Genomic DNA, 14873 nt, shown 5'->3' with positions numbered 1-14873 from the left:
TTCACTGGGGACCCTGTACTCAGTTCGATGGATGGCTGTGAGCCTCTACATCTGTGTTAGTCAGGTGAACTTTACTTTTAAGCTGGGCAGTGGTGGCATACACCTTTAATCCAAGCACCTGGGAGGCAGAGGCAGGCAGATTTCTGAATTCGAGGCCAGTCTGGTCTATAGAATGAGTTCCAGGACAGCCAGGGCTATACAGAGAAACCCTGTCTTGAAAAAACAAAGAAGAAAAACAAAAAACAAAAAACTTTACGTTTAAAACATATCCCCACAGCCATAGGCAATAAGTGAATATATTTACTTTGGTGATATTTTCCACCCTTGTGACAATAATGCACATTTCTAAACTCTGATAGCCCCCTGCACAAGTCCCATTCCCATCAATTAAAGAAATCCTGCTGTCCTTTCCTGTCTTCTCATCTGATTGCCCCTCTTCTGACCTTCTCAAATAGCCCCAATCTTCAATAATGAGGGTACCCATCCAGTGCTGGCTCTCATGGTCTCACACTGAGAAAGCACAACTAAGGCCATGAAAGCAAAGAGCGGCCAATTTCTCATTAGTCCTGCTCCATCATGCTCATCTGGCCTGCCTGCCCTGATTACCTTCCCTTGCTCCAGGTGTGTGGTCTGGTACTTACTTTTATGCTTGCCTTAGATAATTACCTTTCCTCTTCTGACATGTCCGTAGGAAAGAGTGCCTGCTGTCCCATGAAGTGCTGCTCGATTTCCTCTAAGTGCTCCCGGAAACTCTGGCACACCATCTTCATGGTTTCCATTTCATAGACTGTGCACTGACAACAAAAAGAACAACCTGAGAAGGGTAAACTTTCTGATAACATGGCTGGAGGAGTCTGCCTTTCTTCCTATTCGGCATTTACCCTTTGCAAAGAAGCCCAAGTGCTAACATTTAGAAGAGACCAAGGAGATCCAGCCCATGGCTTTGGAAGAAATTAGAGATTGTCTTTGACTAATACAAAGGGAACCGTTGCTGAGTGGCACTTGGGTGAGAATTAATTATGTCCATGGAAGCCCAAACCCAAGCTAGTCTTAGATGATACAGAGATGCAAGGAGGTGGAGAGAGAACAGGAATAATCAACATAGAGCAGACTCACACTTAGAAGAATGAAGTCTTCTTTAATCTTGTTCAGTGTTGGTACCTAGTACCCCATCACTCTTAGCATCAACAACATTGAACACATTTACTCATATGTATTTATTCAAGAAAATTTGCTTAGGATTTTTTTTTTTTCGAGACAGGGTTTCTCTGTATAGCCTTGGCTGTCCTGGAACTCTGTAGACCAGGCTGGCCTTGAACTCAGAAATCCACTTGCCTCTGCCTCCCAAGGGCTGGGATTAAAGGCGTGTGCCACCACGCCCGGACGGATTTTTTTTTTTTTTATTAGTTTTACCTTTACTTAATCACAGTCCTTGAAGAGGGTAATCTACAGGATCCATTTTCCTCATCAAACAACACCAACTGAGAGAAATATTAGGTATTCATGCTCTCTAGGAGATAGAAGTAAGACTTGAGCTCTTCTTGGCCCCACTCCCCATACTAGTCTTCAATGCTTGCTATCTATTGGTATTCCTGATTTGATATATTCTTGCACCCTAAGAGCTTTGGAACAATCCACAGATAATAACTCTGGCCTGTAGTGAATTGACCAGATACTTGGCCATGGCTCTAGGATGACTAACATCTAATTAAAGTGCTTGCCTAAGACAGCTCAATGTTGTTAGAAGTCACACACACACACACACACACACACACACACACACACACACACCATGCACACACAACCTACTGTTGCCCCTATTTGCATGTATTTGGGAATAGCCACTTAATGTTGAAGTCTTATACTTGGAAAAAAATGGTTCTTGCTCTCATCAAACACTGATTGCCTGTAGTTCTTCATCTAGAGGACGACCATTTTGATTTTTCCTCCATAAATGCTATCATTTAAATAGCTGAGATCTTTGTAGGTCTTGGGCAGGCAGCCAGGTTGTTGAGAGTTTATGGGTGTAATGCCCCTGTCATGTCCACATTACCACAGAGCTGATATACAATCTTTCTATCCTCTTTTCCATGATGTTCCCTGAGCCTTAGATGTAGGGGTAGTTAGTACTCTGGATGTCCTCTTTGGGGCTGAGTATCATGAGGATAGCTAACTCTCTGCATTTTGACTGGCTGTGGATCTCTCTAATAGACTCCATCTGCTGCAAAAAGAAGCTGAGCAGTGCAGTGCAGTGAGTAAGCACTGCAGGGAGGCAGGCCCAGCAGCACAGACTCCAGCCTTCCTTCTTAGGGGCTCACAGCAGTGAACACTCATACTGTACAAACCAGAAGTGTCTTTCTTAATGACCTAAGAACCATTCCTATGAACTGAGCTCAAACTAGATGTCTCTGTGGGAGATGGGATTGTGTGGGCTTTGGAGAAGTAACTCAAATGAAACCCATTGGACTGCCAGGCCACAGAACCCACCATCCTCTACCTTTGTTTCTGGAAAGTCTAAGACTTTTTTAAAAAAAATATTTATCCTCAAAATTCCACAGTCAAGATCATGGCAGCTTGTTGATTGCTGCTTTACCTAGAAGTGTTTAACATACAGTCGGCTTACACACACATCTGTCCTTTCTCCATTTTCTGCTGCACTAGCTCCACCGAGCCCTTGCTCTCCCTCCCTCTCTTATCCTCTCCTTAAAATGCCCATAATACTCTCACACTAATCAAAATAAAGTCCAATTCTTTCTTTTGCTGTCAGTAGTTCCTAAATCAAACCTGTTTTCACCGTGTTAATTGATGTCCTCTGTGTACCTTTGAACCACTGAGCCTAGTTTATTTGTGGGACACTGTGCTGATTTGCTGACCTCTGATCAGCTCTCCCATTGTTTTGCTATCTGTATGGGATGATTCTTTGTGTACCTATGACCCAGAGGTCCAAAGGCATGGTCCACCTGACTTTAAGTGATATAAATGCAGGAGGATCTCTAGCTGTCTCTACTAGACCCCCTTCCAGATCACTAGAAGCTGCTGGCTTCTGCTTGCCCACCTTCTCTACTTTCCTCTTAACATAAGTCTAACACTTTATAAGCTGCAATGTGTTTAGCTAAAAGTCCACATTCCCCAAGCGTCTCTGTCATAGCATATAGCCAAAGAATGGAATCACAGAGGATATTTTGAGCTTTTGAGAAGCAATCTAAATGAGACTTATTTGGCTGCTGGGCCATGAACTCAATCACCCTCTGCCTCAGTTTCTGGACCATCCAATAATGTTTTTTATCTTTATCCTCAATATCACATGGCCAAGATCATGGTCACTTTGTGATTATTATTTGACCTAGCAGTTTCATAATGGGAATATTAAGCTAAGACAAATACTTTGATATAAAAACTCTACATCATTCTGTTTTGAGTTATTTCATACTGAATTATGTATTTAGCTTTAACATGAGAGAACCTGAACCAGCTGGGGGAAGTCTTTGACACAAACTGATGTTGGTAAGAATGCTTAATATATTGTTGAATTGTGGCTCATAAAAATGGAAATGATCTTGGAGTGCATGTGAACATCTTTTGTAGATAAGTGTGTAGACAAAAAGTCTTTGATGTCTGTGTCTGTAGTCAAAAACACTATTCCTATTTCAGATCCACACTACCTAATTGATCTTTTCCTTCCCAATATCTAACAAAGTCCCTTCCTGGAATGAAGCGAGATCAGACAGCATAAGGAGGCACCAGTCCCTCAGAAGGAAGCTGGTCAGTGCTTCAAGTCAATTCAGGTAACTACTTTCAAAGTCCAGGGAGCAGTAAGGCTAGGCCATGGCAGCACAATGCTCAAGCAGGCTGAACATCATTAACTCTGTGTTTCAACATTCATTCTGTGTTTGAACATTCATTAACTCTGTGTGTGGGTAGCCCTCTGAGACTGCATGATAAGGAGTGTGGAGCTTGGGTTTGGAGCTTGCTGATGGCCAGCTTGTGACTAAAGGCTTCAGTGCTGTGGAAAATTCTGAAGTGCTGCCATCTCCTGGTTATTTAGAAGTATACAATTTAGTCCAAGTACTAGCAACAAACATTTCAGAATAAAGCAAAGCCCTGGCAAGGGTAATAACAGGTGTGTGTGTGTGTGTGTGTGTGTGTGTGTGTGTGTGTGTGTGTGTGTGTGATGACATTTTATATCTCTCTCTCTTTGTCCTAAGTAAAGGCTGGGTCAAATCTACAGGGTCTGCTCTACTGGTGAAACCCATTAATATAAACTTCAATAGTAAGAATGATAGTATAAAAAAAACAACTACATGAGCTTTCACTTTCTAATTGACTCACATTTTTAAACACTGCACAATTTCTATTTTTAAAACTGAGCCTATACATGTAGATTTTTAATAGTCAAGGAGTCATTTTTAGGTATGGGAATATGTTTGGCTTTGACCTAACATATCTTAATTAAACTATTCCCAAGAATTCATAAGCATAAGGTTAATTATATGAATGAATCCATTTGCCACTAACAAATTTTGTTATAAAGTATACATAGGAATCTAATCATATCAACAAACTGGTCTTCTAGATAAACTGGAAGATCACAGAGCGAGCTGTGGGTTTCTCCACAGTGTCACACATCATGCGGGAGAAGACAATAGTGGGCTGGGAAAGTTTTTTCAAGTCAAGACTTTACATAAAGTTGCTCTGACTTTCAACATCCACTCCGAATGCCTGTTGCCGTGAGACAGATAGCATCCATCTCTGTCCATAATCTTCATTTCACCCATGACCTAGTTTCTGGTTATTTTTATCCTTAATAGATTTCCTATCCCATAGGGTTTAACTTAAAGCCACATTGCCTGCAGAATCTTTTTCCAGGTTTTATAGGCCCAACCAGGCTCATTCATAGCACAGGTCACTTTCCTTTTCCACTCTTCAAGTTTCTTGACTAATACCCTGCTGGCAGTCTTATCTACATGTGGTATGTGTCTGCGTGTGTGTGTGTGTGTGTGTGTGTGTGTGTGTCTGTCTGCAAACAAACACACATTGTAAGTGTATATGACCACATGAGTTTACTGTTCCCATTGAATGTGTATTTCTGAACCTTTAAATTTAAAGGAAGAAAAATACATGGTCATCCAGTAAAACTGTGGAATATCCACACCAGCCAAATCAATAACCTTTATATTTCCTGTATAATTACAAATTCTTTGCTTGTTGTGGTTATGTGTGTCCATGTTCATGTACATGCAGGTGTGTGTGTGTGTGTGTATGTGTGTCTGTGTGTGTGTGTGTGTATAAGTCAAAGGTTGACGTGAAGTATTATTTGTCCCTTATTTTGGGGATAGGCTCTCTAAATAAACCTGTGGCTTACCTATCCATCTAGAATGGCTACTCACTAGTCTCCAGGGCGTCCATCTATTACTGCGCCACCACCCCAGCACTAAACTCCAGCTGCTTGTCCCCAGCACACATCCAGGTTTTTATGTGGATACTGAAGATTCAAACTCAGATCCTCATGCTTGTACAACAAGCACTTTACTGAGTCATCTCCCCAACCCCTGATAATTCCAGACTCTAGGAGGATGAGGGCTAACACATCATGAGGCAAGGGACAAGATGGGAAGGTTCATATTCAATTGGCTGATATTGGCACCTACATACCAGTGTGAGGGTGTCGATTATACACAAAAGGATCACAAAAACCTTTCTGTGCTGTAGTGCCGAATGAAGCAGAACATCTGTTTCCAGGTGCCAAATCATTCCACACAGTTAGAATTATGTAAGTCCAAAATCCTCTTAGACAGAAAGAAGAGAGGGAAGATCACTGGTCCACACTCAGGGAAACCCCTGGTGCTGACCCAGACTCAGTCCCTATCATTATCATGAGCAGCATCTCTAACTTTGAACCAGCTTTGGGTCCCTATGCCTGGGTTTCTTTGGGTCTCATCAAATTGACAGTGATTTTCAAACACAATTTAATGCAATAGTCTTCTAGATTCTCAGTTTACTAATATATGCTGACTCTTTTTCTTGACACTGCCAAGAAATATTTACATTATTTTTAATTGGTGGGAGTGATGTGGCCAGAAAACATATTTAGTATCCTATCCCACCATCATGATTACCAAATGACACTGAAATTCTCTCCTGAAAATTTTAACATAATTTTGATTGTATTCTTGTTATTTTAAATAAAACATAAGACTAAACATCATTTAATTTATACTTCTTCGTAAATTTTATCGTTGAGATGAGGTCTCACTATGTAGCCCTTAGCACTTGTTCTCTTGACTAGACTAACCTTGTCCTTGTAATGATCTTCCTGCCTTAATCTTCTGAGTCATGGCATTACAGGAATGAGCCACTATAACTAAACCAGGCTTCCATTACAGAAACAGGAGTACTTATTTTTATAGTATAATTGTTTGTATAGGATCTCAAATGGCATCTTCTTTAGCTAACTTTCATGTCTAATGTATTATCATATAAACTACATAGTCAAGTAAGTGCTTATTTTTCTAGAGCTGCGGTTTTCAATCTTGACAATACTGACATACCAAATAGTTATCTGTGGTGGGGCTGCCCTTTGCATGTATGGTAGCATGTTCAATAGCTTCTCTGATCTGTACCTATTTGTTGTCAGTAACACCCACCAGTCTTTCAGTTGTGACAAGTAAAGGTGTCTCCAAAGACTGACAATGTCACCTGATGTAAGCCAGAGTAGGGAGTGGTTCACGGGAGAAGAACACTTCCTTAAAGTACTTATAACCTCTTAATAAATGGGTATGGTGGTCGTTTGTCTGTTATCTTAGATTTTCTTTTATTTATTTTGATACTGAAAATTGAGGTACGTAGGCATTCTACCACTGACTGTATCCCTAGGCCCATTCTCCAGGATTTGGTTATTTAGACCCCAGGATGCCAGGTTCACATCAGCCTTTGTTCTTTTCTTCCACTGAGTAAGATACCCAGAGTTGATTACAAACCCCAGAGGAAGCTTTCTATGAGTGATACAACATTTCCATTGACACATTCTTAAATATTCTAAATGTTATATGTCTTCCAATCTGAAAATTAATTTCTCAGTTTATGTTAGGCTTATGTATATATGTATATATGTTCTATATGTTAAAAGTTCACATGATGATTTACTTTATCTTTCACATAATCGCTCTTATACAGGTGTAGATATTTTAAAATTGGACACATCTTTGTTTAAGAATTTGAGTTGAGACTCACCACTTGGCAGCTGTAAAGTGCTGAAAGATTACCTAAACTCTCTCAGTCCAGTTTCTTGCCACACATTAGAAACCCAATGAATATTTATGGCATCTAAGAAAATGAAGATTAGATGATACAATATAAATTAAATGTTTATGATAGACATTCAGTACACTTTTTTGTGGAATTAAAGGATAGAAGGGAACACAAGGGCACTGGACCATAGCACTTACTAAGCCAGTCCTTCTGTACTATCCATAGACAACTACAATCCTGTATCCCCAGTACCCTGTATGTGAAATTTCAGATGTTATACTCTTAAAAGTTTACTTGATAGTTAGCCTGGAAGACCTAGACTAACCCCACCTTAGGAACACTAAAAGGAGCACTAGAAGGATTCATTATAGACAAATTGGTTAATCCAGGATTGGGGTGACATTACTCAGTGTTCTGTAACCCCAGTATTCATTTTTAAACCAGTTACCAAAGGTTGATCAGAAGTCCCCTTATATGACACCAGAGGTTCAAGTAATGCATCAACAATAAAAGAGTAACAAAAATTGATGATTAGAGCCATACCCCATCAATTAATATTAACTTGAGCTTTCTCTGTGTTAAATATTGCATCGAGTCTCTAAATAAGTTGAGTGCTTTGTTTCATCCCCACACAATTTTGTGGAAATGGAATGAGTCAATTCTCTACATATATGTACACATATATGGATGCATATAGGAATATATTCCCTGTATATATGTATATATATAAATGCATTAAACCCAGGGCCTTATGCAAGTACTTAGCCACCGAGCTGCATCCATAGTCCCCATCCCACTGTTTTACATGACTGCTTTAGGGACTCTAAATGGCCCAGTCAAGATTATATAGCCTACTGCATTTAAAAGTCAGAATTCTGAGTTATACTGACTTGGAGATAAGACAGGTAAATTACTATTATAGCCTTGAATATATGAATTTATCTCATAAATTATAAAACATTCAACAAATGTGGCTAATATTTGAAAACAAGAGATATGCTCTGAGCTTCTCTGCTATAGAGGATAAATACTATCTGTGTAGGGTCAGACTGTGGTTGGTGCATTTGCCTTCCCAGTTTGTAGAGGAAACACTTACAGAACACAGGTCCCTCACAGTAGTGTCTTGGAGTATTTTCAGTGTCTTCATGAACCGGGCTTTAGCATCCTCTGCATGTGAATATAGGAAATGCCTGCAAATAGAGGGTTCTGGGCCAGGGCTTTGCCTCCTCCACTGGTAGTTGGGGCAGTGATGACAGCAGACACAGCAGTGGTCAGGTGTGGTGTGGCAGATGCCTGTTGGAGAGGCACTAGGAAAACCTGTATCCAAAGAGATGGATTTGGTGAGGGGCAGGGGTCCATGAATTAAGTCGTTATGTGAGGGCCTGAGCTTGCATACGTCATATGCATACGTCTGAACAGCAACATCCTTGACCTGCCTTGTTTCCGTCTGCAGTCTTAGGTCTGTGGTATTAAGAGGGTCACATGGAGTGCATTCAAAAGCTGTTCCTTTATTATAGGTCCCCAGGTCTGCAACCCTCTGAGCAGCTGACACCAGATTGGAGGACATCTGGGTTGTCACAGACCAAGAGCTGGCAGCATTTGAGTCAGTCGGAACATCTCCAGGTGGCTTATCAAGGTGGGGAATTGACTTTTCAGAGGTTTGAACAAGGTCACCTCTGTAGGGCATGGCTCCTCTGTGCTGATGAGCTTGCTGTGCTGGCCTCTCTTGCCCCTGTGAGCTTTGCTTGGTGTCAGGGCAGACCTTGCTGTTGTCCTCTATTCTGGGGTTCTCAGAGTCCACATGATAGAAATTGTCTGGAGTCTGATCAGTCCTGGATGACCTTGGTGCCTCAAAGTGGTGCCTTTGTATCAGCATTTTTCTAGTACCCTTATGGCCTAGAGACTTATCTTCCGTTTCTGTGACATGAGTCACCACGACCCCCATTGTGTTATTACATGTAGAAGTAGAAGTGACCACAGTTCCAGCAACACTCTCTGGGTTTTCTCCCACCATGATGGTCCTGGTGAGGGTCATATCTGGGTTGACTATTTCTGACGGCCCTTCCATGTCCTTGAGTTGAAGCTCTTCCTCCACCACAGATGTTGAGACCTTCTCTTCGAAGGTACTCCTCTCTTGGCTTAACAAAGATGAGCTTGTCATGCTCTTGGATTTAAAGCCATATGACTCTTGCCAGGATGCTGGACTATGGCTCTGATCCCTTGGTTTGTAACCTCTACAGACAGTGGGACTCTGGCTGCCTGTCAAGGAAGACACCTGCAGAAGAAACCAACATGGAAAATGAATCAGGAAGTCAGGGCAGACCAGTGGCACAGAAGTATTTAGCACAGGTTATAAACTTGGAATTTTATCATATTACTACATCACCTAGCACCTCTTCCCTATGAATATATATATATATATGTATATATATATATACATATATGTATATATGTATGTGTGTGTGTGTGTGTGTGTATACTTTGTGTAGGCTTTAAAACTTTCCATTTGTGATGTGCACTTTAGAACTTGTCATTTCAAGTTCTCTGGGACTGAGGATATAATTGGGGTGGGGTGATTGATAGGACTTACAGGAGTAAGTATGCAACCAGGGTCCCATTCCATCCCCTTTTACCTGGAGGGGCTGGAGCTCTGGCAGCTCTTCCAAAAACCCACTGCTATCAGACTGACAGCTGTTTGTCCTGTCCACTCTGGTGCCTGTGTGAAAAAGAGAACTGGAGGTTAGGGAAGTGAAATCGTCCTGCCCACAAGACTGAGAGTAAAACTTCTCTATGCCTAGCACATTAGAGATCATGTATGGTCTGACCATGAATGACCCAATGGGAAACTTCGAAGGACATCTTTTCTCAAGTGTCAGAAAGCTCATGTAAAACTGCATCTGTATCTTCCTGAACCTGTAAAACATGGACCAGTGGAAGGACTCACTTCTTAAATTATAACACGATTGGTTGTGAGCTGAATTTTAACTATTGACAAAAAAATACAGATATCCCTAAATATCACATTAATACAACAATAGCTCCCTATATAATATGTTTACACATATATATTATCTTCCCTTTGACTAAGTTTTAGCTACAAACCGTCTCCTAGCTTTCCCTGGCTCTAAATTTAAGACTACAAGGCCATGCCCATGTCTAGACTGTGGCTTTTGTTCCCACAAAACACTGGATAGGGCAGACAGAGAACAATGCAGTGTGGACAGGCTAGGGTTTTTGGACATTATATGTACATGTTGTATTGTATTGTGCTGTGTTCTGTTGAGTTGAAAGAATGGGTGCCTGATAGCAAGTCACTATACTAAAGATTAAACTATGGTATTTTATTTTGAGGTGGAGTCTCATATATTCCATGCTGGTCTCAAACTCACCATGTAGCCAAGCCAAGGATGATCTTAAATACCTTATACTCCTGTCTCTGCATCCTGAATGCTTGGACTACAAGTTTATATTATCCACTGTTTTGTGCAGTGTTGTGGATTAAATCCAGTACTTGCTAGGCAAATAGCCTGTTAACTGTGTTTCACTCCAGCCCAAAATACTGGATTCTTCTCTAGTAATACTTGCTTACACTAGAAGACCTTCTCTGGGAAAAAAAGACAAAGTATACATCTGGAAGTTGGCACTGATCTTTATATATATATATACATATATATATATACATATACATACACACACACACACACACACACACACACACACACACACACACACATATATATCTTAGATATCTGGTACCTAGGTGAGAAATATGTAATTTTCCATTGCTTTGACCTCTAACTACTGAAGAAAAGTTCAAAGATCTTAGTCACTGCTTATGTTTTCCAGAGCTAGCCTTGAGGATGCCTCTATTAACAGCAATGTCTTCTCTCTGTAGGGCTGTCTTCAGTATTTAGTCTTTTTGTTGTTGTTGTTGTTTTCTTGTTTTTTGAGACAGGGTTTCTCTGTATAGTTCTGGCTGTCCTGGAACTCACTGGGTAGAACAGGCTGGCCTCAAACTCAGAAGTCTGCCTGTCTCTGACTTTCAAGTGCTGGGATTAAAGGCATGTGCCACCACTGCACAGCCCAGTCAGTCTTAATGTTATGTGTCTGAGTAGAAATGGTTTCTGAGGTGGTCCAGCAGCCCACATCTAGCTCATTTGCCCTGAGGTTAAAGCAGGAAGAGAGACATTGGCCTTCCTAAAGTTAGGAAGTTCAAAAGTCATATTATTTAATTCAAACTCAAGACATTTGAAAGCTAGAAACCAAGAAACAAAGTCATTTAACAGCTGAACCTGGGTGGGATTGAGGAACTCAGTGGAAATTTTTGAGGGAATAGTTTTTCTGATATAAACATCACTTCTTGATGTGTGTTTAAGGATGAAATATGGAAATCTTCTGATCTTGGCAAGCTGGAGTAATAGGGACCAGAATTTCTTTACCTCCTGAAACAATTGAACACTGTACATGAACAGTGATTTTTGTTTTGTTTGAAGACAGCAATTCATGAGAGCAGTTGCTGAGAAGCAGGCTCAGTGATGTGAGCCCCATGATTACTCCGATTTCTGCTGCTAGTTTACAAGCTTCCGTCTAAGGACAGAAACTCATGGAGAGTCTTGGAAGATACATTTAATAAAGGAAGTAGACGTAAGACTCTGGCAAAATTGAGCCATCTAGAGTTTGCAGGACAGTATGAGAAAAAAGTAAAGTCCCATGGAGAATAAGTTCTTGGTTCCCTCTTGAGCTATGCTCCAGCATAGGGGAGGAAACATCTAAAAGAATTGAATAGGACTCAAAATTCACGCATGGCCAAGAATATTGTATGTTTCCACCCACCATATTGGAAAACTCTATAATTCATATAGCACATTGAAGGTCTTGACTCAGAGGCGAGGAATAAGTGGCCTGAGAAGGACATTGTTCTGGTTCTTTCTACTCTTATTTTTTAAGAGTCCACTATTAGAGTCAGTGTATCTGGTTCTATGTTGAAGTCCTTGATCCACTTGGACTTGAGCTTTGTGCAAGATGACAAATATGGGTCTATTTTCATTTTCTACATAACAACTGCCAGTTAGACTGGCACCCTTTATTGAAGATGCATTCTTTTTTCCATTGTATATTTTTTACTTCTTTGTCAAAGATCAAGTGTCCATAAGTGTGTAGTTTTATTTCTGGGTCTTTAATTCTATCCCATTTATCAACCTGTCTGTCTCTCTCTCTGTATGTGTGTGGGTGTCTCTGTTTAAAGACCCAAATCAAACTAAAGATGAAAACTATACTTCTTATGATAGTGTATAATGGATAAGATTAGAATCAAATTAAGAATTGTGTAATAAAAACAACTAATGAAAGAACGATAACTACAGATATGATCCCAAATCAAATTTGCATATGGAAAACAAGATTTTAAGTGATGAAAATCACACCAGTACACAGTGTGACCTCTCTAAGTGGATGGATATTTTCATAACTGGAAAACTCCAAAGAGCATGGAGAACACTTGAAATGTTTGACAGAAACAACCCTCCCTGGCATACGGAACATGAAGAAAGCTATACCAAGGTACATCAGAAAAAAATTATTTAATACCAACAATGAAGAGAAAAAGTCTTAAAATCCACTCCACTGGAGAGGTGTATTATATACACTTCACATACAAGCAGAAGAAGAATTAAAGATAGGGAAGTGACTCCTGTGGAGGACAGACTGTGAAAAGCCTGAAAGGAAGCATCAAACACATGTTTAAAAAGGTTTAACTCCTTTCAAAGATTATTGAAGATGGGACAAATCCAGTAGTTGAGTAGTTGCCTAGCACTGTTAAAGCCCTGGGTTTGATCCCTGCAGTGGAAGGAAATTGACTATGTTATCAAAACTGGTAATAATATAGCAATGGGGGGTGGTGGAGAGATGGCTCAGTGGTTAAGAGCACTGACTGCTCTTCCAAAGGTCCTGAGTTCAAATCCCAGCCACATGGTGGCTCACAACCATCCATAATGAGATCTTACACCCTCTTCTGGTGTATCTGAAGACAGCTACAGTGTACTTAGATATAATAATTAATAAATCTCTTTTAAAAAACTTGTTTATAAAAAATAGTATAGCAATGGTCTTATTACAAAAACCTCTTGAGTCTATGAAAATAAGTATTATTATAACATGAAGCAGGTTATATGAAAAGAGCCAATCAAGTAAATACCTTTAAGTATAAAATTCAATTTTTATAGAACATTTAACACTAGCCATAGAATATTTGTTTGTTAACTATCAATGAAAGTAATAAGTATTTATTATTTATTATTAGAGATTTATTTTATAATACTTAATTTGTGTGATATATTTAAGACTTGGTTGATCTTGTTAAAATCAAACTCAACCAGCATTAAAACTTGTCAGCTGAGCATAGACAGCATGAAAGGCAAGCAGGGTAATTTTCAGGGTTAAAGGTTTTAGTGGAGAATGGGAGATTGGGGAGAGAAGAGGGTAGGGCATGAGTTAACCAAAGGGACATGAAGATGCCTAATGAGCATCCACTTATTCAGTCCAAAATGTAATATATATTACACTTACAACAATCAATGCATTAATTTAAAATTATATTATAAAGAAGAGTAGTTTGAACAGAAGTGCCTTTCTGGGTAGAAAATACTACTTCAAGATAACATTAACATTAGTCTTAAATGAAAATTTCAGAGTTGGGCACAGGGTTCCTTTCTAGATGTGTTATTGGACAGAGGCCCAAGAGTCACACAAAACAAAACAAAACAAAACAAAACAAAACAAAAAACCTGTGGACTATTGCTATTGCTGTTGGTTGGCCATTACAACTAGATGGTAAGTCTCTATTGATGAAGACACTCACTGTGAATATAGGACACATAGAATTTGACTTGTACTGACCAGAAAACTCTTTCCCTGATGGTTAGCTGACATAGTGGCAGAAGGTGCAATGTAGGATGGTGGAAGAGAAAAAACTCAGTGGTCTTCTCCAAATGTGGACCCTATAAGCTTTCATATTGATCTGCTGGTCAAGATGTGCCCACTGGAGCAGTAGTGGCATGAAGATTGTATAAGCTACCTCTTTCTGATTGGATCTTGGGCCTGCTCCACAGGAAAGGTTTTATGCCTTGAACTGTAAACCTGGGTAAAAAAAATCCATGATGAAGGGAGTCATAGGGCCCAACAGGGAAAACTTGCTAGTGTTGTTTGGCTAAATGGTCATGTTGTCAAATTATTTTCTTAAGATTTATGTTTATTTCCACAGATTTGTCTTGCTTGGCTAAGAGCTGGTGGAGAGACATATAACTGGTCAAAGTGTCAAGTGTAAGTCACCATGAATGTTCAGCTCTGGACGAATCATCTGTATTAACCTATGCCCACAGTATTGAAGACTCAGGGAAAATCACTGAAAAAGGAACAAAAAGAATGTAAGAGCTGGTAAGATTTAGAGCTGTGGAATGCTCACTTCATTCCATTATTATTGCAAACATCAACCACAGCAGTGGTTACCCACACAAGACCCAGGCTGTCAAAATTTCAGCATGGATGGGAGAAGAACTATTTGACAATCAATGTCTGCTGAGGGAAGAAGAGTCACTCTTCTTTGTGGATATGCCCTATAGGTTGGTTGC

At 39.9% G+C, this 14873-nt stretch overlaps 1 protein-coding gene across 1 annotated transcript in view; it reads right to left on the bottom strand.

The window, feature by feature from the left end:
* Itprid1 (ITPR interacting domain containing 1) overlaps positions 1 to 14873 on the bottom strand; it is a 115152-nt gene that overhangs the window by 2501 nt on the left and 97778 nt on the right. The window contains exons 10-12 of the mRNA XM_031381999.1: positions 9882 to 9964; positions 8345 to 9523; positions 667 to 794 (exon numbers count right to left, since the gene is read on the bottom strand). Of these exons, the coding sequence (XP_031237859.1) occupies positions 667 to 794; positions 8345 to 9523; positions 9882 to 9964 (1390 nt within the window). The remainder of the gene's footprint in view (positions 1 to 666; positions 795 to 8344; positions 9524 to 9881; positions 9965 to 14873) is intronic.

The sequence above is a fragment of the Mastomys coucha genome, unplaced genomic scaffold (genome assembly GCF_008632895.1).
Source record: "Mastomys coucha isolate ucsf_1 unplaced genomic scaffold, UCSF_Mcou_1 pScaffold20, whole genome shotgun sequence".
Classification (NCBI taxonomy): domain Eukaryota; kingdom Metazoa; phylum Chordata; class Mammalia; order Rodentia; family Muridae; genus Mastomys; species Mastomys coucha.
Note: the sequence above shows the minus strand (reverse complement) of the source record. Positions and strands in the feature narration are given on the sequence as shown.